The 23322-nt window shown below is 37.1% G+C and overlaps 1 protein-coding gene across 6 annotated transcripts; it reads left to right on the top strand.

Moving 5' to 3' along the window:
• Window positions 1-825: 825 nt before the first annotated feature.
• On the top strand, window positions 826-22806 carry LOC130235170 (protein FAM124A). Of its 6 annotated transcripts, none has more exons than XM_056465624.1 (6): window positions 826-1088; window positions 1553-1591; window positions 5218-5249; window positions 5429-5463; window positions 14373-15136; window positions 21015-22806. In XM_056465624.1, the coding sequence occupies exons 4-6, from the start codon at window positions 5430-5432 to the stop codon at window positions 21843-21845; spliced, it is 1629 nt and encodes a 542-aa protein (XP_056321599.1). In that variant the 5' UTR covers window positions 826-1088; window positions 1553-1591; window positions 5218-5249; window position 5429; the 3' UTR covers window positions 21846-22806. The 6 variants fall into 6 exon arrangements, with proteins under 6 accessions (XP_056321599.1, XP_056321602.1, XP_056321603.1 ...); XM_056465627.1 differs by having other exon boundaries at window positions 1517-1591; XM_056465628.1 differs by lacking the exon at window positions 5429-5463.
• The last annotated feature ends 516 nt before the right edge of the window (window positions 22807-23322 follow it).

The raw sequence follows: 23322 nt of genomic DNA, 5'->3' as shown, positions 1-23322 counted from the left end.
TGTGTTCTTCTCTCGATGAATTTGGTCAGATGATGTCGTGGTGGCCATGAGGGGGCGACCTGCTCCACGTAAAATCTTTTAAAATTTGTATCACATATGAGTAGGCTAATATTGTACTATGTGTTCTGTTCATAAGTTGGCGGTTCATTCCGCTGTGGCGACCCCAGATTAATAAAGGGACTAAGCCGAAAAGGAAATGAATGAATGTTCAGTTCAAAGTGTGTAAAATGTTTTTTTGCAAAATAAAAAAAAGGTTAAACATTAGTGATCCTGAATCACTGAACCTCTTTCTTATGCTGCACTGTATGTATATATATATATATATATATATATATATATATATATATATATATATATATATATATATATATATATATATATATATATATAGCCAATTACATTGCGTCAGAAATATTGATTTTTGTTCATTAGAATATATAAAATATATAAAACATTCTCAGTAAATATTTTGACCCTCAGATTGCAGATTATCAAAGTCTTTGATCAAACATTGTGCCTTCTTAACAAACCATCAATGGCAAGCTATTCAGCTTTCAGTTGATGTAAAATAAATAAATAAATAAATAAATAAATAAATAAATAAATACTTATGGCACATTTGGTATTTAAACCTATTGGCCTATATTTTCAATAGTAAACAAATATTTCCCCCTTTTTACCCATCTTAATGTCCGCGTTGCACAGACTGCGTGCGCGTAATGCTGGTCTCATGATGTAAAAGTGCGTGAATACTCGCTTTAACATCGTTGTGCCACCTGGGAGCGGTAAACGCACCGCTATTGAACTCAACGAGCGGCGGTGACGCACAAAAGCTTCACGACTGAACCGGATCAGACAGACTCTCCCGTGTCTTCTTGTCACTTTTAGCTGTTCCCGTCACCCTCACCGAACTCGGTTATCCATCTCAGCTTAATAAAGTTACTCGTTTTCATTTAGTACCCTACAGCGAACGTGTGCGTCCAAGCGCTGCGTGAAAAGGAAAGGCATGTGAAGTTTCTGTCACTGTCAGCACAGATGGAGAACTCAGTGGAAGATGAGTGCGCTGATTCGGGAGCGGAGACCGGAGGGTAAGCGATTGTATATAAAGATGTTTTATTTGTAATAAGATGAAATTAATGTGTAGTGCAACGAATATAGTCATAATACACCGTTTAATATGCTACAAATAAACGTGCTGAAGAATCTGACTCCTTTAAAGCAAGTCTTTTGAGAAATCATGGATACAAACATTGCACACTACGCTCGTTTTAAGTTTTCGTACATTTTAAGATTCCTTTCTACCTGATATGGCTCATTATTTAACCATCTGTTGCTTGCCATTAACACCCAAGACATCTGGCGCAGGGATTTAATACTGAAAAGTAGCTGGAGAGCCAATGAGTTGAGATATTTAGTGCATGCTACTTAGGCTTCTTAGCAGAAGACAGTGACTGAAGTAGCCAATATACACATAGATCTGACATCAGTTCTCTGCCTACTCTCTGTTATTTCAAAGCCACGTGTGATCTGTGCCATCATTCTGTGCTTTCAGCTTTGAACCATGAAAAGATGCATCCTGGTTTGTTTATAGGTATGTCACATCTTAATAGCTGTCCTGTGCCTTAGGTATAGATATGCTTATTTATTATTAGACAAAAATGGCACTGCTTGAATCCTCCCTTTTTTATCATAATATGTGATTTGTGTTTGTTTATAACCTTTATAGGCCTGCTTTAGAGAAGAAGTACTTTTCTAATGACTAATTCTTCAATTAGCTGATGCATTTGCCCAAAGCCACTTATAAAAGCAACCTGGGGTTTAAGCTCAGATGCTGACATCTCATCCTTTGAGTTTAACCAAATTTGTTATCTTAGCCACTGAAATAAAAGTATCCTCACTGTCATTCTGAACACAGCTTTTAACCCTGGGAACGTTGGATTAAGCTGGGTTAACATACTTTTAACCCAGGGATCTGAAACTGTGAGAAAAAAAGCATGAGTTATAGATTCACTGTATACTTATTTTACCTCTTTTACCTTTTTTGTCGAACCAGGCCATCTAGGGGAAAAAAAGCCTTGCCAGCAGTGGTTAATATTTAATATTGCTTAGTCTTTATGAAAATCGCCTGCTATTTTCTTCCAGTCAAAGACAAAACACTACAAATATTCAAATATGAATGCTAACCTAGGGTTTAGAATTATGCAATGTGAAACCTCAACATACTTATCCTGAGGTAAATTACTTGTTTTAAATGTAGAGCAAGATAACACATTGGCAAAGAGAACATTCCTATGGAAGAGGATATTCAAACTTACCCTTTTTAAGATAAGGCTAGTGCCAAATATCCTCTTCAGTAGGAATGTTCTGTTTGCCTACTGTTATACGAGCTTGAGTGAAAACCTTCGGGAGGGGCAATTAGTAATTGCTATTAATGTTGGTCACTTCTAAGAATTAATACATTTACATATAAATTAATTATATACAGTTATATTATTATATAATCATGTACAGTACACTCAGATAGTACTGATAGCGCTTCACTTTTTCCAAATTTTTTTCCTTATTCCAAAACAGATTAAATTGATTTATTTCCTCAAAATTCTACACACAATAGTCCATAATGACAATGTGAAAAAAGATTTTTGAAATTGTTGCAAATTTATTTATGAATTTTTATTATTAATTTATAAAAAATCACATGTACATAAGTATTCAAAGCCTTTGCCGTGCAGCTCTAAATTGAGCTCAGGTACATTCTGTTTCCAGTGATCATTCTTGAGATATTTTAGCAGCTTAATTGGAGTTCACCTGTGGTAAATTCAGTTGATTGGACATGATTATATAAGGTCCCAGGGTTGACAGTGCATGTCAAAGCACAAACCAAGCATGAAGACAAAGGGACTGTCTGTAGACCTCCTAGACAGGATTGTCTCGAGACTTAAGGCTGGGGAAGGTTACAGAAATATTTCTGCTGCTCTGAAAGTTCCAATGAGCTCAGTGGCCTCCATCATCCGTAAGTGGAAAATGTTTGGAGCCACCAGGACTCTTCCTAAAGCTGGCCAGTCATCTAAGCTGAGTGATCGGGGGAGAAGGGCCTTAGTTAGGGAGGTGATCAATAACGCGATGGTCAATCTGTCTGAGCTCCAGCGTTCTTCTGTGGAGAGAGGAGAACCTTACAGAAGGACAACCATCTGTGCAGCAATCCACCAATCAGGCCTGTACAGTAGAGTGGCCAGATGGAAGCCACTCCCTGCCTGGAATTTGCCAAAAGGCATCTGAAGGACTCTCAGACCATAAGAAACAAAATTCTCTGGTCTGATGAAACTAAAATTGAACTCTTTGGAGTGAATGCCAGGCGTTACGTTTGGAGAAAACCAGGCACCACTCATCACCAGGATAATATCATCTCTATAGTGAAGCATGGTGGTGGCAGCATCATGCTGTGGGGATGTTTTCAGCAGTAGGAACTGGAAGACTAGTCAGGATAGATGGAAAGATGAATGCAGCAATGTACAGAGACATCCTGAATAAAAACCGGTTTCAGAGTGCTCTTGACCTCAGACTGGGGCGACGGTTCATCTTCCAGCAGGACAATCACCCAAAGCACACCACCAAAATATTAATGGAGTGGCTTCACAACAACTCTGTGAATGTCCTTGAGTGGCCCAGCCAGAGCCCAGACCAGCTGTGAATACTTATGTACATGTGATTTTTAAGGTTTTTTTATTTGTAATAAATTTGCAAAAATTTCAAAAAATCTTTTTTCACATTTTCATTATGAGGTATTGTGTGTAGAATTTCAAGGAAATAAATGAATTGAATCCATTTTGGAATAAGGCTGTAACATAAAGAAATGTGGAAAAAGTTAAGCGCTATGAATACTTTCCAGATGCACTGTACATACAGGCCTATCTTGTCTCAAAGACCTAAGTAGAACTTCCGTTCTCTTTTCACACATATGTAGCCTTTACATTAGGTTTTCTCTACAGAACGTAAAAAACTGCCCATTTTCTTTGGTCTTAGATTGATCTAGGGTTAACTATTGTGAAAAGTGTTTGTTTGATCCTATAATTAATAGTTGAAGCACTCGCTATGTTAATACATTGATGTCTTGCACTCAGAAAAGCATAGGAAAGACGGTTCCAAAGAGTGTTGGAATATTGAATATTTGGTTTATTTGACTGTCTGATTGATTGCTAAATGACAGCTGTGCATTATGTTCCCATTCAGTTAATGTAACATCAGTAACTATAAACTGCATGAATGGCAGTAAATAATGTATTTTATTAAAGCTTTTCATCAGTTTTCATAAGCAGAAGACAGTAACACTTCTTTTATTTATGGATATATTTATTTCATCAATACAGTAAAAGGGTTTTTAAGTCAATTTTAATATATTTTAAAAGTAATTTAGTCCTGAATTGACAAAGCCATTACCCCAGCCTTCAGTGTGACATGATGCTTTCAAACATGACATGATGGGTTTTACAAAAATATGATTATTATTATTATTATTATCGTTATTATTAGCATTGAAGTCTTTTTGTGAATTATATTATCTATAGTATAACCTTAGATCAATTTAATGTGTATGCTTAATAAAAGTATTAACTTCTTTTTTTATTGACTGCCCGCAGAGCTTTGATTGGTATTATATATTGCTGAATATTATCAGTAAAGACTGTAACATTAGACTGTTTAATTTGTAACTTTCAAAAAACAAATATAACTAAATGCAATTTAGTTGTACTTAAAAAGGAACTTCATATACTGCATTGTTCTTGTTGCCAAAGAAACAGGAAAGAAAGGGAGAGAGGAAAGGAAAAAAATGACCAGAGAGCGATAAAAGGGGAGAAAGCATGTTCAGTGGAAAACGTGACTAGGTCATTATGTAGCTGTACATAGGTATGGCATATTTCAAAAAAATCTTTAGTCTTTAGTTTTGTGCCTTCCTCAGCAACCACTGAGCTAAGAGAATACAAGCTTTCCACAATGAAGTTACTAAAGACACAATCTTTGATCATAAATTCTACATATATGCGTCTATACACTAGAGGCATACTACACACACTTTATATACCATGACACCCAGAATTGTTTATCCAGATGTAGGACCTTCCTTTGAAACCTTGGGATCCTAAATCACTCTAACAGTCTCTAACAAAGGCCTCTCTCTGTTTCTCTTTCTCTCCATTCTGTCATTCACTCTCTCCTCAGGTCTGACTACAGTCTTATGTCGTCAGCAAGCAGTGAGTACATGCCGTTTGTTTGCACATTCCCTTTTATTAAACACAGATTGTTTTACTAATGAGATGTGTCTTAAACAAACACTTCTGAACTCTGAGAAAGCAAATACATTTAATTTCTCCTTCTTTTCCCTTGTGCTCAATGTGGTTTGTCTATTCTCTTTTTTTGTATTTCAAAAAAGCATGCTAGAAATGACAAGAGGAAGATTTCTATCAGGTGAAACTCTCGACAGTTGTTGCCATGACAGTGAGATTAGTTTGTTCTGGAAATCACTGCTTGAAGTGCTTTGAGAGCTCCAACACCTCCGCTTGTTTGTGTGCGAGTGCCTGCTTGAGTGTGAGTGTTAGTGTGTATGTGTGTAGCTGACCTTTCCCCGTGGCTGTGTCGGGCCCAGTCTGTTTCCCTACGGAGGGATTAATGTCCAATATTAGCCCATTAATCTGGGCAGCAGGAAACACTCCTCCCAGTGACAGCGCAGGAAGCTCTCTTTCACTAACACACTCGCATTCAGACACACTCACCTACCCACACACAGTAAAACGTAGAGCACATCAAGGACACCATACTACACATAGACTATGCAGAATTTACTGAAAGATCAAGAAAAGTGGTTCAATGTGGACAGCAAATGAAGAAAACAGAAGGAGACCATTTGAGAAATAAAAAGACATAGAAGAATTCAATGATTCATTTAGTTTTCACATATAAAAACTTTATCACAATGCTATAAAAGTCTAAATGAGAGTGTAAAGTTTTGCGGGTTATCTATTGATGTGCAAATTAAAGAACACAGACGCTACTGCTCATTTTCATGACCAACAACATCTAATGAACCTCACAAACCAAAACAAATGTGTCTTTGTTGTCTATATGTTCAGATAAAGTCTTTTAATTAAAAATAATCTCATCTCTACCATGTACTATTTTCAACAATCCTCTTTTTACAGCTCTTCAGATGCAAAATAGGAAAGTTGAAGACATGCATTTACCGTCACTGAATAATCACACACACACACATAACAGTTAATTGACCACAAACCTTTTTTAAATTATCATCTCATAAATTTTGTATCTGAAACATATATGATGCATATCCAATAACGTCACCCACATGAATAGCTAAGCCCTGTCATTTTTTATGATTGATATTTTACAGTGTGTCTTACAGTAAATAATGACTGTAGTGCTTTTATAAACCAAAAGAAAGTTTATGCTGGCACAAGCTGGTAGTAAGTCTGGACCTACATATCTTTCATTTAATTATTCTCAATTAATAACAGAACTATTTTTGTTAGCATGGCAGTGTGCGTCTAAACAATATTGTGGTGTGGATCAATGTAGTGTAGGGAGAATGCTGTATATTGAATATTACTGCATATTGAAATTTCATACTATTGTCATTTCCATGGTAATTGTGATAAAGCTAGTTTGTGATGTGCATGCATATCGCACATTTCAATTCAATTCAATTCAATTCACCTTTATTTGTATAGCGCTTATACAATGTAGATTGTGTCAAAGCAGCTTCACATAAAAGGTCACAGTAAATAGGAACAGTGTAGTTAAGTTTGTAGTGTTTAAGTTCAGTTCAGTTTAGCTCAGTTCAGTGTGGTTTAATAATCACTACTGAGAGTCCAAATACTGAAGAGCAAATCCAACGATGCGCAGCTCTACAGATCCTGAACCATGCAAGCCAGTGGCGACAGCGGTTTAGTCTGTAGGTATTAGTTTAGTTTAAAACTTTATTAATCCCCTTGGGGCAATTCATTCCCACATGGTGGTGCTTCACATATAACAAGAATGACACATCAACACTTAACATCAGGTACAAAAAAAAAAAAACTAATAATAATCCATCGATTAACTACATTTCTTACGTAACCTAATTGCTACAGGCACAAAAAACGTTATTGTCCTTAGACGTCGACCAAGGGGCATCCACTCAAAAAGTTTATTTAAGGGGTGTGTGCTGTCTCCTAGTATTTTATGTGCCATCCTCAACACCTGCTGTTCGTAATAGTATGCAAGACTTCACAGGGGAACTCCCAAAATCTGTGAGCACAAATTAACGATGCGTGAGTACTGAATAACCAACCCAGGTAGCAAAGAATTCTGGCCCAGATTTGGCATAAATCTGGCACAGCAGGCATTGGGCCAATACAGCATGTGGGCCAAACATGGTCCTGATTTGGCAGAGGTAGCACCATCTTTAAGGTGGCACACAATACTTGGGCCAGATGTATAATGTAGTATTTGGCCCAGATGTTATTAATTTATATGTGGCTCATGTAAGTTTGGCTTATCTTGACCCACATTTCAAATATATTTTTTATTATTTTCAAATAAGGAAAAAAAAAACAATCAGGTCGCTTCAAGAAAAAGCACCCCTAAAGCACAATGATTCATGGGTTTATCAATTTCATTGCAGTCGTGACACACCAATCTGGCCTAGTTCACGCTCAGTTATGGGTTATTAACTTAGCTGAGACTTGATATGGTCCGTGTTTAGCCCTTGTCTGGAAGCCAGACTTGGTCCAGTCATGTACCGTAATTCATTACGGCATGTGGGCCAGGCAAAAGCTGATTGTGTGGGCCAAAGCTGGGCCAGAGATATTTTGCTATGTGGGAAAAACAATGAGACAATTTGTGCACAAGTGCATAGGCTTTACAAAGTGTCATTGCCAGTAACTGGACTTTTTAGTATATTACTGTATGCGTTTTCTTTATCTGAACAGCTCTGCATGGAAAATAGGTCTGTTTTTCCACTACATTTCCTCTTATTGTTTCTGCATTCTATCTCTTTTTCAACAGTATGACAGTAGGCTTTCTTGAAATGCTGCCATGAATAACTGCCTTACTGCTGCATCATCAGTCATGTCAGCATTTGGCCATTTCTGCAGCTCATCTGATTTCCTCAGTATCCATGTGCACAACACTTTCATCTCTATATCTTTGTTTTGACACATCACTAACAACTTTAGTGGTCTGTATAAACAGAATCCAGAGTTGAGTGTACATTCTTAGAAATCTCAGCGTTGTCTTTGCTCTGGGCACTTTTCTGTTGAATAATGTGCTTAATTAACGATTTTAATAGAACTGAAAATATAATTTAGCATCACAAAATCAGCCTTAACGCTTTGTTTCACACACAAAACTACATGGAAGGTTAGATCAGAGGGAAATAAACACTTAAAGAGTAATCACTTTTTACAGTCTAAGACTGATACCAGATTGAGGAGTATATTAAGGATGGTTAAGCTGGAGCTAAACATGGTGTCTTATTTAATGGTGTTGCTTAAGTCTCGCGCAACCAAACAGATTACATTCCATTACAGTCTCAACTAAGATTACAGATGGTTTAATGTGATCAAGGTTTTGTGAAGCTTGCTGAATGCAGAGCTGTGTACAGAAACCTCCTATTTCAGATATACCCAACAATATGGTGCTGTGCTAACTATAATCCTTTTTATTTGTTTGTAAAAATCTTTGTGATGATATTTGACTTGGGGTGGCACAGACTGTTTTTGGGTAACAAATGTTTAACCATTCAAAATGGCTCTTAAGACGTGTCCAAAATACATTTACAAATATGAAAAATTATTATAAATCATTTAAAATATTGGTCATTTTGAGGATCCCTATGATCGCCTATTTTGTGGTTTAACTTTTCAACATATAAGCTACCTGTCTTTGGAGTATTTGTTGACTGTCAGATTGGGGACTGAGTGAGTGCAATATAAGTGCAAAGTTACCTTAAATGCATCTGTGCAGATATACAATGTGCGATCAGTTTGTTGAGTACGCAGATACACATTGTGTTTGCGCATCAGTATAACAGACCCTTTCAAAACATCTTAACCTTGATAACAACCTTTATACATTAAAACTACTAGTAAGATGCTGGTTTGCTTCATCCATCCAAGAAAGATAGCTTGCATATCTTCTGGCCATAAAAAAAAGTTTGGTAGTTTCAGAAAGTTTGATTCACCCATAAATAGTCTGGTTTATTTTTTAATTGGATAATCAGTATGTGATTTAGTTCATACTAAAGTTTCCTCTTCTCAAAGTTCATTATTAGGAAGAAGGTTAGTGATTTCATAACCTAGTACTGCGATGGTTTTCACTTCTGAAACTGCAGAATGTCCTTAGCGAGACAATAATTCCCTGTCTAGTTATACTTTCTTTTACCACCATTGCAACATGAAGGTGATGTCAAGCTATGTTCTAGGTAAAAATTTGGCACCATTTTAAGAGGATTGTGCTTGCGTTCTGCTAAGTTTAAGATTTAAAAACATGTTCATGTTAGCAGAATTATCATAGTAAGTCACACCATCGCTCAGGGAGAAGACTGGACAGATCTGTTAAATATTTTACTGATTAAATTCACTACATATAATTTTAAATAATCACATTGCAGAGTGTTGCAATGTGATTATTTAATGAAAGTTTAGGGTTTTTTATGCTTAACGAGCACCTATTGTACCCCCTTTTCAAGATTTAAGATAAGCCTTTTGCATCTTCAGAGTGTGTCTGTAAAGTAGCAGCTCAAAACACTCATCAAATTATTTATTATACCTTTTTGTACATTGAAAATTTGAAAAATTCCCACCCACCATTCCCACGTGCGTGTCAGAGCCATAGAGAACGCTCACTATTGCTCTGATGGGTGTAGCCTTTTCCTGCTGCATCTCACGCATAGTGACAGACAATAATTAAGCAGATCTCTCATACCACTGTAAGAATTATGGTTATTTGGTATATTTGTTGTGGAATTAATTCAAGCCTTTCTGCAATGATGAGTCACACACAATGTTGTTATAAAGTTCGCAAACATGGACGTGCTCGCGCACACACACACGTGTGCACGTTTAGCTTTGTACGGTTTTTGCACAGCAAAATGTGACAGGATACACATTAATATCCACTGCTGTATGAATACAAAATAAACCAGATTTAACTTCCCCAAACCAGGATTGAAGCATCTTCTTTTATAATTATACTGACACTATGTGGCTCTGGTGATAAATTGCAGTGATTTTACTGTCTTTATTACAAACATGCACTGTTTTAAAAAACATTTTAAACTTGTAAAACTCATTCTTGAGGTGCAGCTGATCACAGAGAGCTGAACAGATCTTTTATTGAGATGCAGCTGATCACAGAGAGCTGAACAGATCTTTTAATCCTGGTTGCTTTGCGCACATCCTGTCCTGTGGATATGATTATATGCATTACTATGGAGACATGTTAATACGCGGCTGTCAATCATTCGGTGGGCGGGAAAAACCGCACTTCTACATCAGGTTGCGGTGGGCCTAAAAACGGGAGGGGTTTGGATCCTATTTTTAACGTCAGAAACTATTTTTAATGTCAGAAATGTAAAAAAAGAGACTTATTGTGTTTATATCAATCCAATATGACTGTGGACACACTATACCTACATACAGTTCTGTCCAAACAGCTTACAAAAGTTGATTTTCAGCATGGGTGGCCTTTAGGCCCAGTCCCAATTTTACCCCTTAGCCCTACCCCTTGTTTTGTGCAATCACGTGAAGGGGTAGGAGTGTTCCAATTCTATTTATCTTGAAGGTGTAGGGCTAAGGGGAAGAGGTAGAAGCCCTTCAAACCAGGACCACACTCGAAACTAAGGGGTAAGAAAATTTACCTGAACACACCAGCCACAACGGCAGTATAGCTGTACCCGGAAGTCAGGAGATGCACAAATTAGTATTTTTTTGTCATTATTACGAATTTTTACAACAAACAAACATATGTTTTAATACATTCATTACCGCGTTCGTGTTTTACTTTCATGCTTTTTAAAAAAACGCTAAAATAAAACTCAATGACACTCGAATACCCTGTCAGAATAGTCTAGTGGCTGAGAATGACCTTTTTACAGTGTCTGTTATAATGTTAATGTTGTTTTCTTGTGTTTACATTAATGAATATGACCAGGGTGAAATAGCACAGTACAGTTACGAGCTTATCGCCACATTATATCATTATGATAACATTATATCGTTGCCTTTAGTGATTTCCTGAAGATAAATACCATAAAATAGCACAACTGGAATAACTTCAGCAGTCGCCATCGTCTGATCTCATATGAAGCAAGAGATCGAGATGACATCTGATGACGTGTGCAAGTGCTGTAGTGCTGTCTCATTTCTTGGGGGTAAATTTTGAAGCCCTTCCCCTTCACACTCTGTTTGAAGGGCCAAGGTGAAAGGGAAGGGGTAAGGGTACAAAAATAGAATTAGGATTGGGCCTTAAAGTCTGAATCTCCCAGCTTGTTTTTACTTTTCCCAAGCTTAGTAATTTTATTCTTCAGCTGATTATGTTCAACATATGGCTAAAAAACAAAGAATCATTTATTTATTAATGTAACAATATTGGGTAGGCTAAATTGTCCGTAGTGTATGTGTGTGTGAATAAGTGTGTATGTGTTTCCCAGTGATGGGTTGCAGCTGGAAGGGCATCCGCTGCATAAAACAAATGCTGGATAAGTTGGCGGTTCATTCTGCTGTGGCAACCCCGGATTAATAGAGGAACTAAGCCGAAAAGAAAATGAATGAATGAATGTAACAATATTTAAAATGACTATAATAAAATGGACTTTTGTTGTATTTTAGCGTTTCCACCAGTCTATCAAATCACATTTCTGTGATTTTTGCTCTTTATAGCATTAGCAAATCAAATGATATGATTTCCTGAGAAGGAACCATGTGTCTGCCGGGCGACGTGCCATAACAATCACACTTAATTCCTTCCATCTGAAGCCTTTAGGTAATTGACAGATACATAACTGGATCGCATTAGGTCTGTCTGCATGTGTGTATTCCACATAGAGGTCATACAATAGAGAATATTTTGTGTGTTTTGAAACCTAAAGAAGGACCTTAGTCTAGTGCTGCTTTGTTTTTCTACATTGATCAATTGAAAGGATCCTTCATTAAAGTCAGATGTTTGTCAGTTATCCCTGCAAAAGTGCAGTGCAACTAGAGAAGTGTGTTTACTTGCGTGAGTGTGTTTTGTGTGTAAGTGTGTAAGAGCATAGCGTTCCCTCGGCCTCTGGTGCCCTCAACCTTAAACAACAAACAAAGTGGGACGAGTCCCATGAGTCAGGAGTGTTTGGGGGTGGGGGGAGAGTAGAGGAGAAGAAAGAGGCAGCTGTCCATGTCCTACTACTTTCTTGCAATTCAGAGATTATTTTAGGGGGATTCTGAGTGACTGGACAATAATTGTGCTCTCATATTAACAACACAAAGATGTCTGCTGTGTTTAATAACCAGGCAGACAAATGTATATCTAAGAGGGTTTAAAGAGCTTGTTATGCATTAATTTAGATATTGTTGTTTCACATTATATATGATAATTTCTGTCATTTTTCTAGGAGCCTTTCTTTAATCCCTGCTCATAGGCATTGAGGTTGCATCACATTCTGAAATTACAAAATGTCTTACGTCTTTATAACTTTAGTAATGGGGTCTTTCTTTTGTCCTCTGTTTGTGTGTGTATGTGTGTGTGTGTTTGTGTGTGTGCACTCGAGGCTCGATCTGGTCAAAGGTTCAGTGGAAGGGCAAACCTTATTCAGAAGTCCTACAGGGAGCCAAAGCATTTCTCCTGGGTTACTAACCATCCACTAATGCAACTAATGAGGCTGTGCTGTTCTCTATACAGCCTGATTACAGATAAGGAGGACATGGATGAAAAGATTTCATTTAGTCTTGTAAACCCATACTTTTTTCATTTAGTTTCTTCCTCTATAAAAGTCAAAAGCAAGTTAGGTTTATATTATCTTCTGAAGTTAGAACAATACTTTAACAACATACAGCTACCACACACAGAAACTGTTCTTTTGGCTTCATCGAACATGGACCTTCAGCATGCACTGGGGCGGTTTGCTGCCGAGTGTGACGCGGCTGGGATGAGTATCAGCACCTCCAAGTCCGAGGCTATGGTATTCCACCGGAAAAATGTGGTTTGCCATCTCAAGGTTGGAGGAAAGTCATTACATTGACAGGCGGATTGGTGCAGCAGCAGCACTAATGTGGTCGATGTACTGGTCCGTTGTGGTAAAGAAGTGGCTGAGCCCAAAGGCAAAGCTTTCGATTTACCGGTCAATCTACATTCCTACTTTCACCTATGGTCATGAGTTTTGGGTCATGACCGAAAGGACAAGATCTCGGGATCCAAGTGGACGAAATGAGTTTCCTTCACAGGGTGGCAGAGCGCACCCTTATGGATAGGGTGATGAGCTCTGTCACCCGGGAGGAGCTACTGCTCCTCCACATTGAAAGAAGTCAGCCGAGGTGGCTCAAACATCTGTTTTGGATGCCTCCTGGATGTCTACCTAGGAAGGTGTTCCAGGCATGTCCCACCGGAGGAGGCCTAGAGGAAGACAAAGGACACGCTGGAGAGACTATGTCTCTCGGCTGGCCTGGGAATGCCTCAGGATCCCCCGAGAGGAGCTGGAGGAAGTTTCTGGGGAGAGCAAAGTCTGAGGTTCTCTCCTAAGACTGCTGCCCCCGCAATCCGGTTCTAGAAAAGCGGTAGAAAATGAATGAATAAATAAACACAGCTACTGTATTAAATACAGATAAGACATAATATTAAATGTATTAAGTCAAGAACAAAGTGTGTCCACATCTTCAATACCTAAAGGAAGTGAACATATTGAGGGGAGGTTAAATTACTGTTACATTTCATACTACAATTGAATAGTATGTAGAACCTTAAGTAAGAAATCATTTTTTTACCTCATAATACATTCATTCTTTCATTTTATTTTTGGCTTAGTCCCTTTATTAATCTTGGGTGGCCACGGCAGAATGAGCCACCAACTTATTCAGCACATGTTCTACGCAGAGGATGCCCTTCCAGCTGCAACCCATCACTGGGAAACATCTATACACACTCATTCGCATACATACACTATGGACAATCCAGTGACCTTCTTAGCTGTGAGGCTATTATTCTACCCACTGCGCCACCGTGCTGCTACCTCATAATATTTATTTTCCAGTAAAAACACAGTTCTCTATTGACATAGGCTGAGATTACATTTTTTGTTTAGTTCAACCCCAGCCCTTTCTTAAACTTCTCTTATGTCTTTCTTTTAGGTGATTTGTCCATGGGGGACCAGCAAGACCCTTTCCTAGTTTCTATCCACATCATCACTGACCCAGGACAGGCCAAAACACTCCAGCAAGCTGCGGATCAGGTTCTGTCCTGGCTTCACCCTGACCTCACCCTTTTCAGGGTATCAGAGCGGGCAGGAGGTTTCTCTCGAAAGCACAAAATCCGCCTACAGCATGTCAATGAACTGCCAACACTTCAGCCAGCCTTGGCCATCATCCTGTTTCTTCAAGATGAATATGGAGGTGAAGAAAGTCTAGAGCGTCTCCACAGTCAGCTGAGACACCCGCCATGGAGATACCACCACACAGAGCGGGTGAATGGCCGAGGGCTTTTACCTCTTTCAGCAGCCAGTCAGGACTTTGTCACACTGGCACAAGGCACGCCGCTATGGGCACTTCGCCAGGTGCATTACGGCAAAGAAATCGCACGTTTCACGGTCTACTGCCACTATGAGACCTACACTGAGCAGGTGCGTCTCTATAGGCTGCTGCTACGCCGGAAGCTGGCCCAGAAGAAAGAGGATTTCTGCTTCTGCGTGGTTTACTCTAACCCTGAGACAGAAATACAGCTGTCATTCAAGCGGATGCCCCGCGGCCAGAGTCCAGCTCCAACTGAAAATGCTGTGATGGAGATTCGAGTAAGAGACGTGGGTGAACTTGTGCCGCTGCTACCAAGGCCCTGCACACCCATCAGTGACGTCCGCTGGCAAACCAGTGATTATGACGGGAATAAAATATTGCTACAGGTAAGACAGAGAATGTATTCATTGATTTCTGTGTTGTATACTGTTGAATATATTCATGAGTTCAAAACGTTTCATGACATGTTACGCTCCACAAATTTTATATAACACTTTAGGAACTCTTACTAATTAAAAAACTAGACAGATGTTCATTTCTTTCTTTTTTCGGCTTAGTCCCTTTATTAATCGGGGATCGCCACAGCGGAATGAACCGCCAACTTATCCAGCACATGTTTTACACAGCGGATGCCCTTCCAGCTGCAACCCATCTCTAGGAAACATTAGATGAATGTTTTTAGGTTTTTTTTTTTAGAAATAAGGTGAATAAAGCACAAAACATTTTTGTTTGCTGACAGGACAGTAGAGATCACATAAAAACTGGGGTAGAGAGAGGGGAGTAAGATCTGCAAAGAACATTTAAGCAGTAATTGCAAAGAATAATTAGGCAGTAAAATTGAAGTGGATTAAACATAAAACAGTTAAGTTCAAATTAAAAATCCATGTAAAATAAGTAGTTTGAACAAACAGCAAATTTCTTTTTTTTTTACTATGTAGATATCAGAGAACTTTTACCTTATTGAATCAATGCAATAAATGGCTCATTTAATAACTTGTTTTTACTCTAAATTCACTTCATAACTTAAGTTGAGTTCACTGACAATCTTCGTAAAATCATGTTCAAAATCAAAATCCCTTTATTCGGATGATAATGACATAATAGCCACACTTTGAATCAGTATGCAATACGTTCAGTGGGCTGTTCACATGCTTTGCATCTTTTTCAGTGGCATTTATTTGTTAGAAACTAGACAAACTAAAAGTGAAGCAAGATGATGTTCCTTTTACCACTTTGTTTCCTAGTTACTTAGTTTTGTTTCCTAGTTAATACAGTAAACAACTGTTACTAGTATTTGAACTAGCTAGCTAGTTGAACTAGCAGCACTGAATAACTGATGAAGACATAACTTTACCACAATAACTTGGAAATTGAACTCAGATTCAGAACAAGAAATCGAACTGAGCATTAGTGCTTGAATATGCAAAATATAAAATAAAAATATGAGAAGAATTTAGCATACAATTACTCAAACCAGGCAACTGAACTAACACACAGGCACATACAGTACAGGTCAATTCTTCCTGACCTGGATTAGCTGCGATCAAAGCAGGTTTGGCACTCTGTCACAACTACAGCCTCATTACTAATCAACCCCTGCTGCTGCCAAATGGCACAGGGAGGATTTCACACATAATGCACATTATCTTTCAAATGAAAAGCTCAAGCCGAAGAGTTTATACTGATCTAAAGATAAACTCTCCCAGTTCACTGAAATCTCAACAGAACTTCACATACATTATATAAAACAACCTTTTTAATAATTAAAAAGAATTTGATGACATATTAAAGAACTACTGTTGAAGTCAGAATTATTAACCCCCCTGAATTATTAGCCCCCCTGTTTATTATTTTTTCCAATTTCTGTTTAACAGAGAGATTTTTTTTCAACACATTTCTAAACATAATAGTTTTAATAACTCATTTTTAACTAGGCAGGTTAGGGTAATTAGGCAAGTTACTGTATAATGATGTTTTTTTCTGTAAACAGTCGAAAAAATATAGCTTAAAGGGGCAAATAATTATGACCTTAAAATGGTTCATAAAAAATTTAAAACTGCTTTTATTCTAGCCGAAATAAAACAAATAAGACTTTCTGCAGAAGACAAAATATCAGACATACTGTGAAAATCTCCTTGCTCTGATAAACATCATTTGGGAAATATTTAAAAAATAATTCAAAGGGGGCTAATAATTCTGACTTCAACTGTATAAATAAGTATCTTAGTGTAGCACCTATATGCTAAATAAATAAACATTTAGACTAAATGTAGACTCAAATATTTATACTCTTTTTCAGACATCGAGAATTTATTCAATTTTGTACTATTTTTAATAAGTACAGGACATAATAAGGGTTTTTTTCATTTATTTTCTTTTCGGCGTAGTCCCTTTATTAATCTGGGGTCACCACAGCGGAATGAACCACCAGTTTATCCAGCATATGTTTTACAACGCGGATGCCCTTCCAGCCGCAACCCATCTCTGGGAAACATCCATACATACTCACTCACACTCTACGGACAATTTAGCCTACCCAATTCACCTGTACAGCATGTCTTTGGACTGTGGGGGAAACCGGAGCACCCGGAGGAAACCCACGCGAACGCAGGGAGAACATGCAAACTCCACACAGAAACGCCAACTGACCCAGCTGAGGCTCGAACCAGCAACCTTCTTGCTGTGAGGTGACATCACTACCTACTGCGCCACTGTGTCGCCTGGGTTTTTTCATTATTACATAAAAAATTGTTCTGAATTCAACATCCTTTTGACTATATTTTTGAAAACAATGAAGTAGACATCAATTTGTTTGTTTCTATGTCTATAGAATCACAGTTGTAAATTTAATTTGATGGGGACACCAACATCTCTTTGACCCAGAATGTAAAGTATTTCTAGAATACATACATGACAGGTATATTCAAATATATTTAAACAGAATGTTTATATTTAACCTAAATATTTAAATTGTCAAAATTAGCCCTTCTGTGAAATTGTTATTTCTTTTAAATATTGACCAAAAGATGTTTAACAGACAAATGACATTTACACAGTAAAAATGTAATTGGAAAATGTATTATATCTTTTATTTTAGCTGGAATGAAAGCAGTTTTTGTTAAAAAAAAAATTAATTTTAAAGACAATATTATTTAGTACTATTTTTTTTAAGTTCCTACAAAACAAACCACTGTTAGTCAATAACTTACCTAATTAACCTAAATTGCCTATAGCTAACATAACCTAGTCAAGTCTTTAAATTGCACTTAAAACTGAATGCTAGTATTTTTTTAAATAACTAGTCAAATATGATAAATTGTCAGCATGACAGAGACAAATAAATTAGTTATTAGAAATTAGGTGAAACTTTTATGTTTAAAAATGTGTTGAAAATATCCTTTCATTAAGTAACACTTGGGAAATATTTTTAAAAGAATTAAAATTTCACAGGTCAAAAATAATATTTTTTTTATTTTTGAATTCAACTGTACAACCCCAAATCAGAAAAAAATTAGGACAGTATGGAAAACACAAAAAAAAAGTAGTGTTTTCTAAATTTACTTTGACTCGTATTTCACTGCAGACAATATGAACAAAATATTTCATCATTTCATCAAACTTCATTTGATTTGTAAATATACATCCTTTCCTGTCATTCAGACCTGCAACACATTCCGAAAAAGGATGGGGCAGAAGCAATTTAGGGCTGTAATGAGGTAAATTGGTTAAATAATAATGTGATTTGAAACAGGTGATACCAACAGGTAATTGTAATTATGATTTGGTATGAAAGCAGCATCCAAGAAAGGTCTTGTCCTTTAGGAGCAAAGATGGGCAGAGGATTACCAGTTTGCCAACAAATATGTGAGAAAATTCTTGATATGTTTAAAAACAATGCTCCTCAAAGAAAGATAGGAAGACATTTGGATAATTCACCTGATATGCACCAGTGCATAACATAAATAAAAGATTCAAGGAATCTGGAAGAATTTGAGTGTGTAAAGGAAAAGGGTGCAAGCTTAAGCTGAACAACAATGATGTCCAATTACTCAGGCAGCACTGCATCAAGAATCGACATTCATCTAATAGCGATATGACCACATGGGCTCAGGACTACTTTTGCAAACCTTTGTCAAGTACCACAATATGTTACTTCCACAAATGGCAGTAAAAACTGTTCAGTCCCAAAAAGAAGCCCTATGCTAACAGTGTCCAGAAGCACTGTTGGCTTCTCTGGGCTCTGAGGCATCTGGGATGGACCATCACACAGTGGAAACATGTACTGTGGTCAGATAAATCAGTATATCAGGTATTTTTGGGAGAAATGGATGCTGTGTGCTCCGGACGAAAGAAGAAAAGGATCGAAGGTAACTTGCACTTTTGTGATGGCACAATTAATGCTGAAAAGTACATAGAGATTTTGGAGCACAATATGCTACCTTCAAGAAGACATCTTTTCCAGGGATGCCCATGCATGTTTCAACGAGACAAAACCGCATTGTGCACAAATTACAAAGTCCTGGCTGTGGAGGAAGAGGATTCAGGTTCTTGACTGGCCTGTCTGCAGTCCTGACCTGCCTCCAAACTGAGAATGTGTGGCGGATTTTGAAAACCCCTTACTGTTTGCTGGAAGAATGGGACAAAATTACACCTGAAACACTATCACTTGGTGTCTTCAGTCCCTAAATGTCTTTTAAGTGTTGTTAAATGGAATGGCAACATTACTGTTGCTTTACTGTTCCAACTTTTTTTTTAATTTGTTGCAAGAACCAAAATTGCAATTTGTGTTTATTATACTTTTAATCAATAAAAATTACGAGGAACACATTAAATAATGTTTGTTGTATTGTCTGCAATAAATACAAGTCGAAATTAATTTAGAAATCACTACTTTCTTTTTGTAATTGCTTTTTTAATATAGTCCCAACTTTTTCTGATTTGGGGTTGTATATAAAACACTGTCATAATACACTCACTTTTACATAATGCATTTTGTTGCATTTCCATGTTTTAATTTTTGCAACATGGTTTTTACTCACATTTAGTGCTTAACTAGGGTTCATTTTAAACCCATGCAATGGGTTCCAAAAGAGGAACACTAAACTGAAAATGAAAATATATACTATACATAGAGGAAGATATAGTACATAAACAACACAATGGCAAGCAAAACGAGATCAACATATGAATGTGGAAAATGTATAAGTGAAACAGGAAAAAAGAAGTATAGAAAGGTTCAAAGATGGATGGAAAACCAAAAAAGGGGGGAAATGTAGGGAGAGGTAGAGTGATGGTGGAAATGTGCAGTGAGGTGTGAAGTGGAAAACAGTGGAACTTTGTTACTCATGAACACACCAATGCCTTTAAGTTTTCTGAATCTCTCTCTCTCTCTCTGGTTCACACAAAAAACACACAGGTATACAATTACCTTATCAAAGCCACATTCCCACATTGTGTTTTGTTTGGCAGTTGCAGGAACGTGGATTTTTTCTGTTTTTATTTCTATTTATTGTGAAACTATTTATTTATTTATTTCTATTTTTAAACAGGAAAGGATTAAAGGTTAATCGAGCCTGACTCAGCATGAATGCTGTTTTTCAGCAGGTTTCTAACATCCTCCAGAGTTTGTGTTCATGTATCATTTTGCCATGTGAACAATTAAGCAGTTGGTTTTACTTAATAGATTGTCAAGTGGCTACCCAGTATATCATAATAGATCATTTGTTAACTCATGTAGTTCATGTGGGTTTATATATTTACTGGTACAAAAGGCCCTGTCTTTTATTTATTTTATTTATTTTTTTTATTGTTGCTCCCCCACATTTGGAGTTCACATTAGAATATTATAGGTAATATGTGCATATTGCACAAAATTTAGGATAAGTTAAGGTTTAGACTAAAAAAATAAACTGTACAACGTCCTGCTTGAGTGACGATGACCGTTAAGGGGTTAAGGTATATTTACCAGTAGCCATAAAGACAAACATAAATGAATGTGTCATTCACTATTAAACACATTTTTTGTTATAAACTTCAAGCCTAAACCAGTTCATTTAAAGTGGAAACTATACATTTGTTTTGCTAGCTTTAAATAAATTGCATTATATAAAGCTTTATAAAATAGAAGAGGATTTTTCAGAATAACAGAAAATGACATATTTTTAAAATACTTAATAAAATGTGCTCTTTAATTTAAAAAAGCACACTATAAATTGCATAAATGGTATCTTAAATAACTGAATCTTTTGATTTTGACTTTATCAGGTTCAAGGTTCACGGTGTTACCGCAAGCACACTATTGCAAAGTTCTATCATCTTCCATCTGATGATCCTTCTATGACCTGCCCTCCTCCACCTGAGCCTCCTCCACCTCCTCCACCATATGGCCGCGGACCCGCTTCCTACCGTAATCGCAGATACCACCGAAACTCCTCACGCTTGCGCTCTCAGACACTTCCCTCTCCGGGATCTCATTCCTCCAGGATGTCTCCACAGGCGCTGTGTGAGCAGGATGTCCACATGGAGCGTCTCCAGAAGGATGTGGAGCTGTTACGGGCCGGATGGGCAAGTCACCGCACACAGTCCCTCTTTTCTCTGCACACAGACGAGTCCCGCTCCTCCTGTGCCTCCCCGTCAGGCTTTCGTCCTCGCTGCTTCTCATCCATGGCGGCTCCACTCTTCCGTGTCAATGTCGATACACTGGTAGGAGCTGAAGAGACAGATGTGGACACAGGACAAACCATCAGCGGCAGCTCTGTGGACCTTTCAGTGGTTTCAGGTTATACCCATCCACAGCTGAGGCCTCATTTAAAGGCCCCAGCGCCACGGCTCAAATCTGCTCCTCCTACAGATGGAGGTCCTGACTTTGCTGACCTAATGTATAATAACTCCTGCTCCATGAGACAGACTCCTGCTCCTCATAGAACACAAAGCATTTCTACAACATTTACACCTTGTGTATTAAACAAACCAAAGCCAAAGAATGTGTGTGTCTCACAGCAGGACAGAGGACAGCACAAAACCAATGGCTTTACATCAATGGATGAGTGTAGTCACGAAGGCAGTGTGGAGGATGAGCAAGAGTTTTATATCTGACCTGTATAGGACACTTTGTATGTGTTTCTTTTCTCCTGCTGAGCACAAAAGAATGTTGATAACCAAATCATTGTTGGACCCCTTTGACTTGAAAGTTACCAACATTCTACAAAACATCGTATTTTGTGTTCATCAGAAAATTAGAAGCATATAAGTTTGTAACAATGAGGGTGAGTATATAGTTGCTAAGTATAGATTTTTGGATGAACTGCCCCTTTAAGTTTTGTTGTTCTATAAAACAAGCTTGTTTTATTAGCAAGAGGCCATGTTTGAAATGTGCATTCATGATGAATGACCTTAAAACTGAATAAATCTGATGTTTATTTGTTATATGTTGTGGTATTTTGTAGTGTTTCGTAAAAGCTGTAATAACATGAGCGCGCCATTGCTTGTCGAGATCTCATCGATGAATAAAGCCCTGCCACCTTGTGGCTGAATATGGCAGTTGCACTGGTGCACGTCACTTGTATCAGCCAGTCATACTGTGTATTAGCGAAAATACTTCACTGCAATTTTACTATTTGTTCTGTACGGTGTAAATGTGTATTTGTTTGTTTCTGAACTGAATATAATGTTCTATGATCACACATTTTAAATTATATGTAAATATTTAGTTTTACCATTCTGTTCGTGAGACTTAATAGAATGACCTCTTCTGATGAGAAAATAAGAAATCATTTTTAAAAGTCTGTGTTTACAATATATATATAGTTCATGTTGTTAATTACTTATGGATGATGTAATGTAATAAAACCAAATAATTACTGTGGTTATTACAAAGGCTAGCACAGCTGTTCCTTGTAGAAAAAGAAATAAAATGTGTAATGTACCATACAATTGGTTACTGGGTCTTTTGGGTTTTCTAATCTAAATGCTATGTAGGTTATCTATGCTATCTATGCCTAATGTTTTTGATGTTTCTTTAATTATAACATACAGTTGAAAGTAATGTGAAGTTTCCCAAATGATGTTTAACAAAGCAAGGAAATTTTCACAGTATGTCTGATAATATTTTGTCTTCTGCAGAAAGTAGAAAAAAAAATTCTCAGCAAGAATAAAAGTAGCTTTTAATTTTTTTAAAAACATTTTAAGGTCAAAATTATTAGCCCCTTTAAGATCATTTGTTTCGATAGTCTACAGAACAAACCATCGTTATCCAATAACTTGCCTAATTACCCTAACCTGCCTAGTTAACCTATTTAACCTAGTTAAGCTTTTAAATGTCACTTTAAGCTGTATAGAAGTGTCTTGAATAATATCTAGTCAAATATTATTTACTGTCATCATGGCAAAGATAAAATAAATATTTTATTAGAAACTAGTTATTTAAACTATTATGTTCAGAAGTGTGTTGAAAAAAAATCTTTGGTCCATTAAACAGAAATTGGGGGAAAAAAATAAACAGGGGGGCTAATAAATCTGACTTCAACTGTATATATATATATATATATATATATATATATATATATATATATAT

This window comes from Danio aesculapii, chromosome 9 (assembly GCF_903798145.1).
Source record: "Danio aesculapii chromosome 9, fDanAes4.1, whole genome shotgun sequence".
Lineage (NCBI taxonomy): Eukaryota > Metazoa > Chordata > Actinopteri > Cypriniformes > Danionidae > Danio > Danio aesculapii.
The sequence above is the reverse complement of the archived record's forward strand: the minus strand, read 5'-3'. Positions and strand labels throughout refer to the sequence as shown.

What these genes read in the sequence shown, in the direction of transcription:
- LOC130235170 (XM_056465623.1), top strand. Translation starts at nt 1,036, where the DNA reads ATGGAGAACTCAGTGGAAGATGAGTGCGCTGATTCGGGAGCGGAGACC. An exon ending in TCGGGAGCGGAGACCGGAGG is followed by an intron (nt 1,089 to 5,217) that starts GTAAGCGATTGT and finishes CTCTCTCCTCAG; the next exon opens with GTCTGACTACAGTCTTATGT. An exon ending in GGAATAAAATATTGCTACAG is followed by an intron (nt 15,137 to 21,014) that starts GTAAGACAGAGA and finishes TGACTTTATCAG; the next exon opens with GTTCAAGGTTCACGGTGTTA.